This window comes from Atheta coriaria, unplaced genomic scaffold, assembly GCF_025399875.1.
Source record: "Atheta coriaria isolate IRGN ID8LTWV9N9 unplaced genomic scaffold, Caltech_Dcor_3.1 hic_scaffold_12_pilon, whole genome shotgun sequence".
NCBI classification, from domain to species: domain Eukaryota; kingdom Metazoa; phylum Arthropoda; class Insecta; order Coleoptera; family Staphylinidae; genus Dalotia; species Dalotia coriaria.
The window spans coordinates 69,018-84,762 of record NW_027045454.1 but is presented as its reverse complement, the minus strand read 5'-3'; the positions used below and the strand labels follow the sequence as shown (position 1 = coordinate 84,762).

Here is a 15,745-nt window from a genome sequence, read left to right as displayed (position 1 = left end):
CAAAACTAGCAATCAATAAATGTCACCAGATCATAAAACATTCAATTCGACACAATATAAATTCATATGTGTCGTAAATCGCGAACTGGTTGAAAAATGCGCAAAAATGACACAGTGATCATTAGCGTTTACATGTTTTACTTTCATGGCTAGTCAAATAAGTAAATAAATTATCTAGCGTAAAATAAATCAAACGTTGATATATTTCACCATTTACAATTTTTTGATAAGATGTGACCAATTATTTAGATTAATTTCTGCTTGGTTAAAATTATAAAATTACATTTTGTTTAAGCTGAAGGAGATGATTGCAAAATATGAGTATTTTTAGCAATCAAACATTTAAAGTGCGAATGTTTTCTGTTGTTGGATGTTTGAAATATTTAAAATAGTCGTGTAAACATCGCTTGATAAGGTTACGCTTGACGTAGAGCTCAGCAATACAATCGCCGCATATCAGTGGCGTAAAAAGATCATAGCGAAGCTTGAAAATAGTAAAAATAGCAAATAATAGTATTATTAGTCGTGGCCTCAAAACACCAGCGGAGAACAACTCGTAACGCGACGATTCGTCCAAGGATAATAAAATAATACACTAAAATCTCCAATAATACTCTTGTGACGCACGTTAATATTGATTGAAATTTATTTCTGCACAAGTGCAAAATTTGAAAATAGATTTTTTTCATTTCTACCATAAATATAAAACTACGATAGTGCGAAAATTATTCTAGAATTATTTAGAAACATTTTAAAGTTGGTTGTAGATGTATTTGTTGAATTTTAATTTGTAAATTAATTTTTTAAGTTGTTTGGAGACTACCTCAACACGATTTAGGTTTCTCTTAGTTTCTATCACATCTAACATCCGCTAGCCTGGTATATATGTGCACAAAATGAATGTGTAAATACTGAATACACGCGTTAAATTTAAAACGACGACTCGCGTTTCGTGGCGATGGTTGAAAAAACAAATATGTAATAAGGTAATAACGAAATTCAGGAGATCATTCTCCTTTCGGATGCGCGCACTCGTTCGGCAGTTCCGTGTCCGCGTCCGGCGACGGTCCTACATAACTTCGCCGACTCTGACTTTAATTCCGTACCGTTTCATTTGGCTTCATTTCAATTCAAGTCGAACCGACTCAACGTAACAATTTTCAACAGTTTAACGGTTCTCTAAACTTTTGTGTATAAGAACCATAAGAATCACATTGTTTTCGACTCGTGAAATTATACACTTTGGTAGTTTTGTTTCATTTTTGTGAGATTTTGGTTCAGACGGATTTGGGTTCCATTCAAAATATTTCGGGGTCAAATATCTAGAACACTTGCATACAAGAGAAGAATTTGTTGCTTGTGTTGCATTTTCGGCGGATAAATTTAGTCGAAAGTTTAAAATTTGTATTATTAATTGAGTTCTTGGCTGATGTTAGTAAAGTAAAGTGGATTCAAATGAAAACACAGGTAACTGGAATGATGTCAGAACGCAACGGTAGCGACCGACCGAGGCGAACAGATTTATGCTGAAAATAGAGAATAAAATAGCGATTAATCGAGCGAATGCCACCATTGACGTCATTGCTACTAGCGCGCAGATATTTCTTTTACTTTTACCTTTTACACTTGGATGGAAGTCGCTGTTGAGTCGATTTCTTAAAATTAGAAGTTTTTAACAGTCTGTTTTTTTGGTAGATTAAAAAAAGTATTATTTTATGAACAATTGCGATAATAACAATATATTCCAAGGTCGTTGTAAATTGCAAACTTTAACACTTTGCAATGAATATATTACATAAAATAATTTAAGATTATATCACTTTTACACAATTTACAATGTTGTATAAGTATAAATGTGAAAATTGCAGTTGTATTCTTCCGATTGTATGTATTTCGTAAACAAGCATCTTCACAATTACCCCATCAATTTACAGAATGGCAAAATGCTAACAAAAAAATCTATACTTGAAAGGTATTCCGCAATTCTCTGACAACAATACACTTTATTAACTCGTTGTATTTTATTGCCATGTTTTTATGCATTGCTGCAAGTAAATTATTCAAATCCGTTTTCTTTTCCGTCTTATCACGAATTGTTTTCCTATAACTATATAAATGTGCTAATTTTATATTACACGATATTAACTTGTTGTTTTCTTAAATTTTACGATTCCGTCGATGATTTTGCACGGCTTGTGTGACCACATTACGAATCGATACGTACACGATGATGATACTGGATTGGAATTGCGAATGAGCACTTAATTGATAATCCTGACTGCTCCTGAGTTGTTTTTGAGGTGATTTTTTAAGCGCGGCTGCCGTTGCTTGGATATTCAATGCACGTTTGGTTTTCGCAAATATTTTCGCCATTATGTCAACAACGTTCATCGTTCGCGCTGGTGTTTTCAGTGTGTGTGCGTCGTGTGCTTGCATATTATGCGCCAACAACCTCGGGAGGAATCCAGCGGATATAACGCGTATTGCAATTTAATTACAGGTTGTGAATCAATAAAAAAGTTGTTTTATATGAGATTTGGTATTTTTGGACTGTTTGTCAAGACTAGGTATACTACATCATATTTTACAAGAAGAAAAAACAATGTTTTTTTTAAATTTATCATTGAAATTTAGAAGTCGAAAATTAAATTAAATTAAAAATTTCAAAAAATCGTCTTTTTATTAATTATTCTGCGTTTTAATTCTCTGTTATTAAAACGATGCAAAAGTCGGCCATCTTTCACACACATAAACCTTAATCTCTGTTATTGTCTCGACAAATAAGACAATAGTAATAATTTAGGTCATAATTTGCTTGCATCGTATAAACATGAACTTCTGCGAGTCATTGATATTAAGCTCAGGCTAGTGAGAGCACAGTATATGCATTATTTTTATTTTTAGCTCGTGTTGGAGAAAAAAACCGCCCAGGCGCAGACGCCTTCACCACGAATATATTTGCGGATTTGCAAGTGCATAAAACACGTTCAAATAATTATACCCACCTGAGCAACACGCACGTCCACATTCGCATATTTGCAATAATTTTGCAATAAGTAGGTGTACATTGTGCAATGTTTATGCTCAGTCTCAGGATGAGAAAATCCACGTGTAGGCAAAGAAAAAACGATTGACGTAGAGCACAAAAATTAGCAAGTTGGGTGCATACAAATTGCACATTGGAAGTTTTTGTTAAATCCTAGTCTGGTTTTAAAATAGAACTAATTATGTTGCATTAACGTGTGCCTATAAATGTTTATCAACAATGGCACGTGTCAACACGTGCCCCGTTTAATCTTTTAAACTTCTATCAAAGGATTCTAGTCTTAAATCCCGTTATAAACTCATAAAACTAAGACTGCAACAAAACTTGGTGATATTTTTAAAGCGAGGAGTCGTAAATGTTAAAATTAGTACAATAAAATACCAGTGCACTTAATTTAACTTCTTTTTATGTTAAAATTTAATGTGCGGTCGTAATTGTGCGCGTAATTGCTTTAATTTACACAACCTGCAAATAATTTATATCGATACTATTTTTAAATACGTGACTTGGGCGTACCAAGTGTTGTTTGTATGTAAATTTTCGCGTTTTGCATGAATAAAACTGAATTTTTCATTTAAATTACACTTTTTTTTGCCGAAAGCTTAAACTTGACTCTTTTGACCAGTTGACCTATAATTTCATTCCGTATAAAACATGTGGAATATTGATGTAATTATACAATTTTCGTCGGTTTTCATTGACTCCCATGCTATTACTAACGTTACGCTGCTGCGACGAAAATAAAAACCGTAGCATAATGAATAATTTATTTAATACAACAAATTATAATGCGTGCGTCAATCGTGTACGTAGTCATGTCGGTGTATCAACAATTCAACCTATTTGTGGAATATTATCAAGCGCACATACGGAGCGCGCGCTTTTCAGCAGCGAAATGTTGATACATTGTTAATAAATTAATAATTGTATTTTTTGCTATCTAGTTATGCAGTTTTGAATTTTTTTAAATTTCTATGAAATTCAATTTATTTGTAAATTTTGTTGTCACGTGGAAATTTGCATGTAATTACTATAATAATTTGAATGTTATCTTTAGTCGTTTTGGAATTTAACTGACATGTAACTAACGAGTTCTTATAAAAACGACAAGAATTTAAATTTGTAATTAAACAAACCGAGCGCGAATGTAAAATGTAATTAATATCTTATAGGCCACCAGTGTGCAATCGGTAAGTAGGTTTTAATAAGAAAGGTCGGCAAATGAATTATCGATTACACCGGTTCGTTTTTACTTGTAATTACTTTTACTAACGTTGGCCTAAGGTTGAATCGTTTTCTTTTTCATTCATTAATTGAAATATTTATTTTTTCGTAAAAAGCACAAGGTAAATGACTCTAGTATTTAAATGATTATAAAACTAATAAAGTGTGCCTGAAACAGATAAGATTGCGTTCGAGAACAGACTCAACAATTTGTGTAATCACTGATTACGTCCTTGATCGACTTTTTAATCACCACATTGTAAGCGTGTGAAATAAGCGCTTACTCTGGCGTTTATTTTAAGATTTTACGCGTAATTTATCAGGAAAACGTCAGGCGTACGCAACTTGTGCATGTTTTGCTTTGTTTAATACTAGTTTTAATAGCGGGTTATTTTCAGCCCCGCGTATATTTAATAACAATATGATGTGTGTTTATAAATAACACGCGCGTCGGACAGGCAAACAACAAATTCGAAATGCGGGTCGAGCATTGCGCAAACCACAAAGGCGGGCGTCATGCGTCGAGAGACGCGGAAGGAAAACGTTTTAATCGCATCTTATAACGTCAGCTAACGTCAGCGAAGTGTTTTAATTTAAATCCGCACGACCATCATCCAGTAGTAATACATAGTAGTAATAGTACTAATGTTTGTAAGTTTGTAGTAATCTCGTCACGTAACATGACGTTGCGCAAAGTGAATTCTAAAATTGCAAACAAAAACGGCATCAGCAAAATATAAATTGACGTCTTTCGAACAAAAGATCAAAAAATCCGCACGCGCCTTGCACTTTTACTACATAAACAGTTTCTGTTTGACTTTTGACGGTTATTAATGAATGACCATAACCGATTATATAAGATTACGTTGGCGAAAATTTTCCTCTTCGTTAAAAAGCCATTAAAAAGTTCGCTATCGAACGGAAAATTAAAAAGAACAAAAATGATAAAAAATATAAATTGTCGTCAGTAGTTTGAAGCGCTAATCACATCCAAAATCCGTAATGGGCGCGCTGGCGACGCAACATTACGCCGGTTTACACGTCGAACAGAGACAACGATTGCGATACACATATTTCAAAGCGGACGCTAATGGAAAACGGCGTGCACCCGATGCGTTTTCGGTAAAATTCCGTTGTTTTTCTTCTGCATGCGCCTGCACGACCTCCGGCTGCCTACCACCTGTACCCGTCGGTCGGGCGGTCATTAGCGGCGAGCGCCTACGTGACCACGAAGATATTTGACATGCCAAATGCAAGTCCGGCAAAGGCCAAACGAAGATATTCGTGTCTCTGTTGTTCTATTCGAATTGTGTGTTCGACGAAGCAATCACCAAAGCGACGATATTAAAGTGCCATTTATCGAAAGTGAGACGTTGGCGTTGACGTTGGATGATCTGCGGCGTTTTGGCCGTTGATAGCGCGCGATAATAATTTGTATTTGTTTGAAATTTCACGTGAGACGGCGTGCGATTGATAACTAGTCGACGGCGGCATTTTCCATTGCGCACAGAACGTCCAAATTTGAACGACTTTTCGGTCTTTGATATGCTTGTTTTCGGGGCCGCTCTTTTCTTTCGAATCTTTCACTCAACATAGTTGCGTTCTATGCAATTATAATCGATGGAGACTTTGTATTGCAAGAAATTTAAAATGTATATTTAATATATTTACTTGCTATCCGGCTGTAAATCACCACAAACACATTTATAATGCTTGTAATAGCGATTGAAAGTATAACTAGAGAACCTACTTAAACTATATAATTCTAAGCATGACAGGAGGGTTGCATACGTAATTTTTGACAGCTTGTTTGTAGTTCTGGAAGAAAACTACGGCCAAGAGCCTTCTTCGAACGTTAGCTATCTAGAAACATACCAGAGAATGACATTTTAAACGATTGTCAATTTTTTACAAAATTAACACATTTAGATATTTTAGATAATTCCGTTTGATTACGCTATAATTGGCGAACGGTTTCTGGCGAAATTTGTGCATGTGCGTCATGAGAGTGCGTTGAACCGCTTTAGGTAACTCTTCGCGCGAACTCCGGAAGAAATTTGTCTTGCACAATTTTATTCTGACGTCAATCAAGTCAACCAATATGTATCCATTAGTGACTAGATGAATTGTCTTTATTTATCTCAGGAACTTAATTACTTTTAAAGTCTATTTAAAGCTTTCGAATATTTTTATTGTACGCCACGATCTCGTCTTAACTTGGAAAGTTTGTCCGAACTCTGGTGTGCATCCAATGGGTACATGATCAGAATCTTGCATCATCCATGCCTAATTGCAAAAATTGTAATTTATTAATTAAATTCCGAATAATCAGCGGTCTTGTGATAATTTCTCCACGAAATCAAATTGTGCGTTACGTATTTTGCTGTATAAATTTATTAATAATTTTAATGAAGCTATAATTAGCGTCGGATTTGCGTTGCAGACGGAGTGTGTAAAAGTTACTATCAACATCCAACTTCCCCATTCCCCATAACTCAAACTTTCAATCGTGAAAATAAGCGTGCAAAATAAACAGACGAATTGCATCATAATATCAACACATTCAACTTACATACACAAGACTCAATATTTGTATTACTTGTTGATAATTTTGTAATTATATTGTACACTTTATCAACAAGAGTGTTTCCCACCAGGCATTCTAAGAAATCTCACGCGCGGGTTGAAAAATCAACATTAGCTTGGTAGAAATTCGTGATAAAAATAAAAATATAAATACACTTACTTAATTGAAAACAACTCTCTGATTTTTCTACTTTAGCTATATATTTATGTGGGATTTGCGTCAATTTCAACATTTGCAACTATTTATAGAAGAAATTATACATGTCTATCAGATATAATTGTTATTGTTTTATCGGCAGTTGGACGTAAATGCTGACGGCCATTCGCGCACAGAAGCGTGAACTAACCGTACGAAATCAGTGGTTAAAAATTTACGTTTGTAAGCAAATTTGCCCGCGCGGATAAACAAACGTCGATCGAATGCGCGAGGCATTGATGCACACCGCTCCACTACTAGATACTTGATGCAATGATATAATTAAATAATCATTTGCCATAGTTTGTTTTGGTTCAGAGCGTTTAATACCGACGGAATCGACGCGTACAAAACACATCAATTGCGATGGATAAACCGATAAAGCAAAGTCTAGTGTGTTTCATGGTTTGTTTCATGCCCAATTTATTGTAATAGAACGTAATTATTTTATTTCAAAAGAGAGCAAAGACGAAAACACTGGTTGAATTATGTTAGAACTTAGAATAGACGTGAATTATTTTTGTAGTTATGTCTGCATAATTATTTGTAAGAATCTCGTGCGTCATTGAATTAATTCGCGGTGAAAAATGGTTCAAGAAGCTAAACGGTAAAATATAATAAGGTATAGCATAACATAATAACATAATTTATAGATATTAATTTTTTAGTTGATACTTAAATCGTGTGAGTAATTTTAATCTCTTTGCCTACATTTTATTATCAGAAAGTTAATCATCACTAATCTAATCTTGAGTATTTTTTTTTTCATTCTAGAGTTGAAATATGACTCATTTTAAAATACAATAAATTCACGTTTTGACTTTAATATTTAAATTCTTCGTAGTTGAATTTCCGATGCATTTCCGTTCGTTTATGAATTTCAATCGCTTATATTTCGGTTTGCTTTATGATTCACTGTGAATAATTTATTGAATAAATATGACTTTAATGCAAAAATGTATTGAATTCAATGTAAATTAAACGAATTAATGTTTTTTGATATATTGAACGCGTTTTTTTGTCAAAACACTACGTGTTTACCTGTTTACGTGTTTTGCATTATTAAAAATCGAAAGTTTTGCTGTTTTTATATTGTCATAAACGTCTTGTATTGGTCTAGTGGTGCTGATGATGCTGGTAGTGATGATTCGCATATTATGACTAATGATCAAAGCGTTTCACTCATGTTCAATCACTATTAGTGCGAATTACATTGCTGACGCTTGTCCATCACTTGAATTCACAAAAAAATGATCGCAAAAACTTTGCTTGTTACGGTTTGTCATACTACGAGCATGAGTGTGAGCGATGACTAGTTCCGCATTCGAAACCATCAATTACTTATAGTAAGACTTGTAGTAAGACTGTGTAGTAGTAGTCTATTGAGTAAGTCGTGGAAACAGTGCACATGTGAATTGTTTAGTTTAAATTTGAATTTCTTTTGAGTTCCGATTAGCGCATTCATGCGCTTGAGGTTGATGACGTGCGTTTCGGTGACGAAGCGCTCAAGCGACTTCCGGCGGAACACATTCGGTTTGTGCGCAAACAATTAACATACTTTAGGAGCAATTTACTACAGTATACGACATTTTAAAATGATTTGCGTATTGGGTGGAATGAATCGGGGTTTTATTTAGAAAAAAGGTTTAATTTTTCGTTTTGTGCCAGACAAAATCAACACTTGAAACTAAGTGTGAAGCCGCCATTGACGCACCTTCTTCGTACACCTACGTCTCATTGTGTTTTAGTGTGCACCATCTTATTGTATACTCAATTGTTGTAGTATTTTTCTCAGTCACAAGCTTTTTGGTTGTTCAGATACAAAGGAATTAAACATTGAAGTGTTAAAGCAGGTGCTAAACGGGCGTGAATTGCGCATTTGTGGTGTTTGCGCATCTCTCTTACAATTATTTTTCTCATTACAATCCTTTCAATGTGTACTTATCACTAACATTTTACTACTGAATTTCATACGCACCACAAATGCAAATAAACACTTCTGAAAATTTAATCATGACTGAAATTTGTTAACGCTTAGTTCGTTGATTCATGCGGAAGCTATTCAGGAGATAAATACAAAACATCCGCGAATGATCTAATATGTTGGCTTGAGAAGATGAAAACAATTCAATTACGTTTGTTTTTTTTTAGCAAGGAACAAGTGAGAGATTAAAATTATACAAAAACATTGTGACAGTTCGGTCAGGAATGTGTTAGTTTTTTGTTTTTACTGTGCGTAGTAAGTTTTTTGGCGTGTTCGTTTACATTTTGTGGTTTGGATTTGCGAAGAATAGTAGAATAACACATCGTGTCGGTTAAGTTTCCCATTTTTTCGGAATCCCTGGAAGAATCAATAAACCATCAACGTCATCGTCACGTGGTTTTTGCGTGCGTAAATATATTCTGATTTCATATACATTGTGACGATAGTGAACTTTCGAGATGTTTCCTGCTGATTTTGGGGTCTCGAAGGGTTTATATCAGTTTTTCTTTTAAGTCTTGAGTCAAACTGATTTTTAACAAGGACTGTTACATTAAACATCCTAAAATCCTTGTTAACCACCCTAAAATACTTGTGAAAATTACCATATTTGATAAATTTCAAATTTTATTTCAAGAATATTTCATAAATTTCTGATCAAAACATGTTCCTTCAAATCAATTGATACTTGTATACTTTCTTAGTCATTTAGTTTATCTGGAAAATATATTTCAGTTCAGTTTGATTCACCCAAATAAATATACAATCAAAATGAGTTTTATCATACCGACTATTTGCGCAGCGTAAAATATTTTGAGTGTTTTGGCGTAACTCTCAATAGAATCAGTACAAATTTAATTAAATAAAAAGTAAATATCTACATTTTAATAATTTAATATGATTATGATTAATATTAAAAGAATGCGTTCGATTTACCTGCGTCATGTCGTGAGTGTTTTTCATGGTTTCTGCTTTCCACATTTTCGACTTGCGTCAAAAGAAAAATCCACTACTGAACAATCGACAATCTCGTAAAACATCAAATATGAAACATAATGCGCGTGTTAATATAATTACACATTAAACACGCAAACAAATCCCGTCTTCGTCTTCGATATTCAGTAAGTGAGTACGTAAATAGTCGTTTTTGATATTACGTACTTCTGAAGGACCGAATTGAATTTCATACATATTAAATTGCTATTAAATATTTATGAATTCTTGCTTAGTGGTTGTAAAATGGTTTAGTATCTATCGAAATACGTAGTAGATATTTGTGATTGCATACACGTAAAATTCGCCATGACAATGGCGATATTGCATAATTGCAACCTGCGTCATTAAGTTATACGAAATTGCAAACTTACAGGAATATGCTATTGAAATTTTGGACAAAATTTACTGCATTTCGATGAAATTAGCCACACTGATATTAATAGAAATAACTTATTTCGACACGATCATAATATATATTGAACATTCAAATCTTAAAATAATTTATCTTTCGGATTTCCTTTTTAGTGCCGAATTAAGTTTTTCTGAGATATTTATTTTTTACAATAATTATTTTCATGTTTTTGGTGCACGTGCACACGAGCTCACTTAAATATTATCCACGATTTTAATAAAACAATGCTTCTTAATGCATTGTTTATTAAAATCACCTCCTATGCTAATTGTACTTTACATAATTTAACATATATCAACCAAATTGAAAAATTGTTTTCACTTGCTTTTAGCGAAATTATTCAATCAATTCTTTCTGTATGAATACAAAGATGTTAACCTTTCAATTGAATTTTGGAAAACGCAAAACAATTAAATAATGCGAACAAAAAAATTAAATTAACACTAAAAAACCCTAATGCATTTTCAGTGTCAAGTTCAAAGATATTATTCAATGTTTTTATTTTGTTTCAACTATCTAATTTTGCAGAAAATTAGAAGCTAATTTATTTTAATTTATTTTAAAATCAATTTACCAACAACATTGACAGTTTGTTTTAGTTTACTAGTCAGAGTCCAAATAAAATTTTTCATGAGTAATAATATTTATAAATTTCCGTCAAAAGAAAGCAAACGCCACAAAAAATGGGTTCTTCTCTATTTTGATCACGTTGCAAACTTTCCAACGCGCAGATGCCCATTACGTAAATTGATTGCCAGTTACGCATGTGAATTTACGTGTTTTCATCGATCAATTTGCCAACAAATCAGTCCCAGCGTCGCGTTTCAATCGGGAAATTCGATATTCATCAATGTACCACCAACCTAACGCATCATACTCATCTAGAGTAATTAGAAAATGATGGCGGTAAAAAGTGTGGAAAAATTAATGTGATAAACTGATTCATGAACCACATAAAATACTAGAATAAACTTTGCTTACACTTGCGGTCTTGCTAGAATTGAAAAGACGAAGCGCACTTACTTTTAGATCGTGCTGCGCATGCGCCAACCGCTTGGTCGGTAGTAAAACCGAGCGCGCACCCAACGAGCGCTCAGTCAACTCAGCGACATTCATTCGCATTACACGAGACACACGAATTGAAACACGCTTGGTCTGTTAAATGTTGAGTATCATAAAACATCGTTCATTGTCAGTGCAACAACACAACATTGTGTACGATCGGACTAAACATACAAAGATATATTTGGATTAACATTGGATTACTAGTTTGTGAGGTGCGCAGATTTGGTCTGCAATTCATTTTGTGCTCACGAGTGTGAAATGTGCGTAAACCATTTCGAAATGGTACCGGCCGTTGTAAACTTCGTCACTAACAAGGGCAAGGAATCCTACAACGAGTTTCTATCGGATTTAATGTGCCTTAAGTGCAAGACGCTATCGGTAAGTGTCAAGACAAAAAAAGAAACATTGCGATCCATTTTCATCCAACCAAAACTTTCTTTTTGTTGGAAACACGTTGTGCATTTATAATGCGGTGTATGACGTAAACACTAAAGAATATTTGGTGTGTAGTTGTGAGAACACAGCGAAATTTTAATTTAGCATTAGTTTGTGAGCGCGTTAATTTAGTACTTTTCCTCTCCGATATTATTTTGAGTTAGAAACACACAAAACAAAAGTTGTTAGCGATTGTTTCGCAGTCGACACTCATTGCGAATCTAATTAGACTATATTTGTCGAAGCAATCAACGTCGGCGCTTGTTTTATCGTGTCGCCTTTTGGAAAGTTAACGTCCTGACGACTTTAACTCAGCTTCATGTTTAGGAGCCGTTTACGCACACGCATTTGTGCGTGTGTTTTTCCGGGCTGCGATTTTTCAATCATCGATATACGCTATTGACGCACGCCGTGTGCGCTCACGATTACAATTATCATCGTGTTTTTGTTCAATAATCGGTGCTGTTGCCGCCACGATGCCGACCAACCGCACGCCACAGATTAGCATTAGCTTTATCTCTGTCATTGAAATTTGTTCATGCACAGCACTCATGCACGAACATTATACAAGACGTATGTAATAATTAACTCTTCAACTTCAGTTCCTCTTGCAGGCTACCGAAAAGGAGCTGAACGATGTGGACGCGTGGAAATCGCGCCATCAGAACAAATCCCGTGGCAGCAGCGCTTTCAAACGCTGGAGGAAGACAAACCTGAAGACTCAGAATCAAATTAAAGAAGTTTCCGCGCCGAACGTTAACGGCAAGGGGAAAGAGGACGAGATGTCGCTGCTCAAATTCTTAGCAATTGTAAGTTTACATTTAAACTACATCAATATTAACGGTTTATTAATTATTTTCTTGTGGTTATTATAGAATGCGTTAGACTTGAGTGCTCCCGCAAGCGATGTCCTTCTCAAGAGCCGCAGTTCAAACTGGTTCCAATTATCGGGACATCCAGATAGTCTTGCGCCTGCAGGTCCTGGAACAGTCTGGAAGAAGCGGTCTGGCAGTCAAGACGCCACAGAACGCATCGTGTACGAAGCAGTTTCGGAAGACGCCTTTGTTAATGACATTATCCCGAAATACTACCGCGAGGTGGAATACCAAGGCGAGAAGTTTATCGAATTGCAAGACCTTTTACATGGGTTTAAGGTAAGTTGACTACTCCTAAAGAAACGCAATTTATGTGTGCTAATAGTACGTGTTTGTGTTGATTAGGACCCTTACGTGATTGACATCAAAATGGGAACGAGAACCTTCCTGGAAAGCGAAGTGAGCAAAACCACAGCACGTTCAGACCTCTACCAGAAAATGATTGCTATTGATCCTACTGCACCTACGCCCGAAGAACACGCTGAGGGAGCTGTTACTAAACTGAGGTACATGCAATTTAGGGAACAGCAGAGTTCATCCTGCAATCATGGGTTCCGCATCGAAGCAATGAAGTGCCGTGGTTCCGCTCCTGTGACTGATCTTAAAAGTTAAATCCACGGAACAAGTGGTCAACACCCTTGATATGTTCCTGAACGGTCGACCGGACGTCAAACAGCGGCTGGTAAATCGACTGCAGGAAATGCGCTCAAAGATTGAACAATCGGAGTACTTCAAAAGGCATGAAGTCATCGGCAGCAGTTTATTCATCATCTATGATAACAATAAAGTGGGAGCATGGCTCATCGATTTTGCGAAAACTCTTCCACTGCCTGCTGGTATGACTGTCACGCATAGAGACGAGTGGCAGCAGGGAAATCATGAAGAAGGATTGCTCTACGGATTCGATCAACTGATTAGTGTAAGTATTATATTTAATCTAATTTTTCATCAAGAACTCTTTCGTTTTGACGAAATTTATAATTAAATATTGTTTTATTTACAGATTATCGATGGACTTCAATCGAGTAAGTGCGGTAGCGATCGCATTAGGAAAACCCTCAACGCCGTCACATTGAAAACGTAGAAGACTGCGTTAGAATAAATAAAATTAATAAGATTCTAGTCATGAGCGTTGCTTACTTGCAAACGAAACAAAGAATGAACCGAGAAAATCGACGAAATCGGCAATTAACTTCTAAGATGTATCATAATTGTTTAATTCTCAAGTATTACCAATGAACTTAACGAACTTTTTTATGAGAATGCTATGTATCTAGTCAATTACTTACTTTACTTAGTTGTTAGAACTTATTTATGACAACGAATTGGTGTCAATCAGAACGATGGTTAATTTTGCGACATTGATGTACGATTTTGTACTTTTTATAAGCGTGGTCCCTAAGGGATTATTTTCTATAGGATTTTATTCGAAACACCGTCACGAGAATGGCTTTATATGTAAATAATATCGTTGTACTTATTGTATGATTGACTTGGATATTGATCTATAAATTATTTTTTGTAATAATAAGCTATACACAAGTGATCGACTTCATTTTTTCTGCATTTTCCATCTTTCCCGGATGTTGTTCGAAACTTGAGATTTGTATCTATTGTAATATTTTATATATTTCCAAAAAAGGGCTAAATTTTGTTTTTTTAAATTACTTTTTTGGTCGAAAGTCAGGGCCGAACTTTGTCGCATAAAATATTTTCTGTCGAAAGACAGGGCCGCACTATTTCGTTTAAATTATTTTTGGCTGAAGAACAGGGTCGAAGAACTTTTTCTTGTCAAAATTATTTTGGTCGAAAAACAGGGTCGAACTTTTTTACTCAAAATTTTTTGTTCGAATTTTTTTGTTAAATTTTTTTCGTTCGAAAAACGGTCGAACTTTTTTACTTAAATTTTTTTCGGTCAAAGAACAGGGTCGAACCATTTTATTAAAATGTTTTTCGGTCGAAGAACAGGGTCGAACTTTTTGGCGATTATGACAAGAACAAAAAGGTGTACGAAAAACGAATGCATTTTTCCCTAAAATTGTAAATAGGATCAAAACGGTTAATGTTGTCGAAAGTTACCAAAATAATCGATGTAGAATTAAATTATCAGGCATTTCGATTAAATTTTATCGAAATTAATAGTTCGAATACAATTCTTTTCATGTTCTGCACTACCACACTGAAAGTGTCAGTGTTTACAAACAAACATGTTTTCTTATCGCTTGCAATTTTTGTACGGTCGTCACGCGGTTGGCTTGCGCACCATGTTAGTCTCATTTATGTCGTCAGGTGATCTGCACGCACATTTTCTCTACAGTAATTTGAGTACCTTTTTCTTCGCGTTATTATGTAATATTTCACAATGTTCCTTCGATTGTGCGTGAGTGATGTGCGGTGTTCGTTAAACGTGGATTCTACATACTCAGAGGTAAAGCGTGAGTGATGTTCCGTCGGCCGTCGTAGAGTGAGTCTTTGTATTATAGGCGTATTTCATCGTTCCTACAATGTGCGCAATTAAGGTCTTAATAATTTTGCATTCAGGTATGTTCTTCCATTTCCTCAGTCATATGAAAATCAAATCCAATATTTGCTTTACTTGTTTTTACTCTAACCGCGTGGTCTTTAAGCACACAAATAATTTGTGTGGCTAGCACTGGCACCATCGTTGATTTGCATTACGAATGCAATACATTGTTTCGTTTTTGTTTATCGCACAAATTAAAAAGATTAAAATTGCCGTCGGCTACGTTCTTGATTTTCTGGCGGCTTTCTGGGTTTGGTCGCTAGTTGTTTTTCATGATTAAAAATAAAGATGCCCTATTGTTCCTCTTTTACTTTTCTTTGATTTCCGTCGCAAATATTTTGATTTTTTGATTTAAAATTAACGTCTTTAAAATCGTCTTTAGGTTTCCTTTTCAGAAACTTTTAT

At 34.9% G+C, this 15,745-nt stretch overlaps 1 protein-coding gene across 1 annotated transcript in view; it reads left to right on the top strand.

Annotated features, from left to right (window-relative positions):
- The window catches only part of LOC135801722 (inositol-trisphosphate 3-kinase homolog), a 28,178-nt gene extending 13,816 nt beyond the window's left edge, over nt 1–14,362 (top strand). The window contains 5 exon segments of the mRNA XM_065315227.1: nt 12,544–12,750; nt 12,817–13,095; nt 13,162–13,424; nt 13,426–13,735; nt 13,820–14,362. Of these exon segments, the coding sequence (XP_065171299.1) occupies nt 12,544–12,750; nt 12,817–13,095; nt 13,162–13,424; nt 13,426–13,735; nt 13,820–13,900 (1,140 nt within the window). The 3' untranslated portion in view covers nt 13,901–14,362.
- Nucleotides 14,363–15,745: the final 1,383 nt, after the last annotated feature.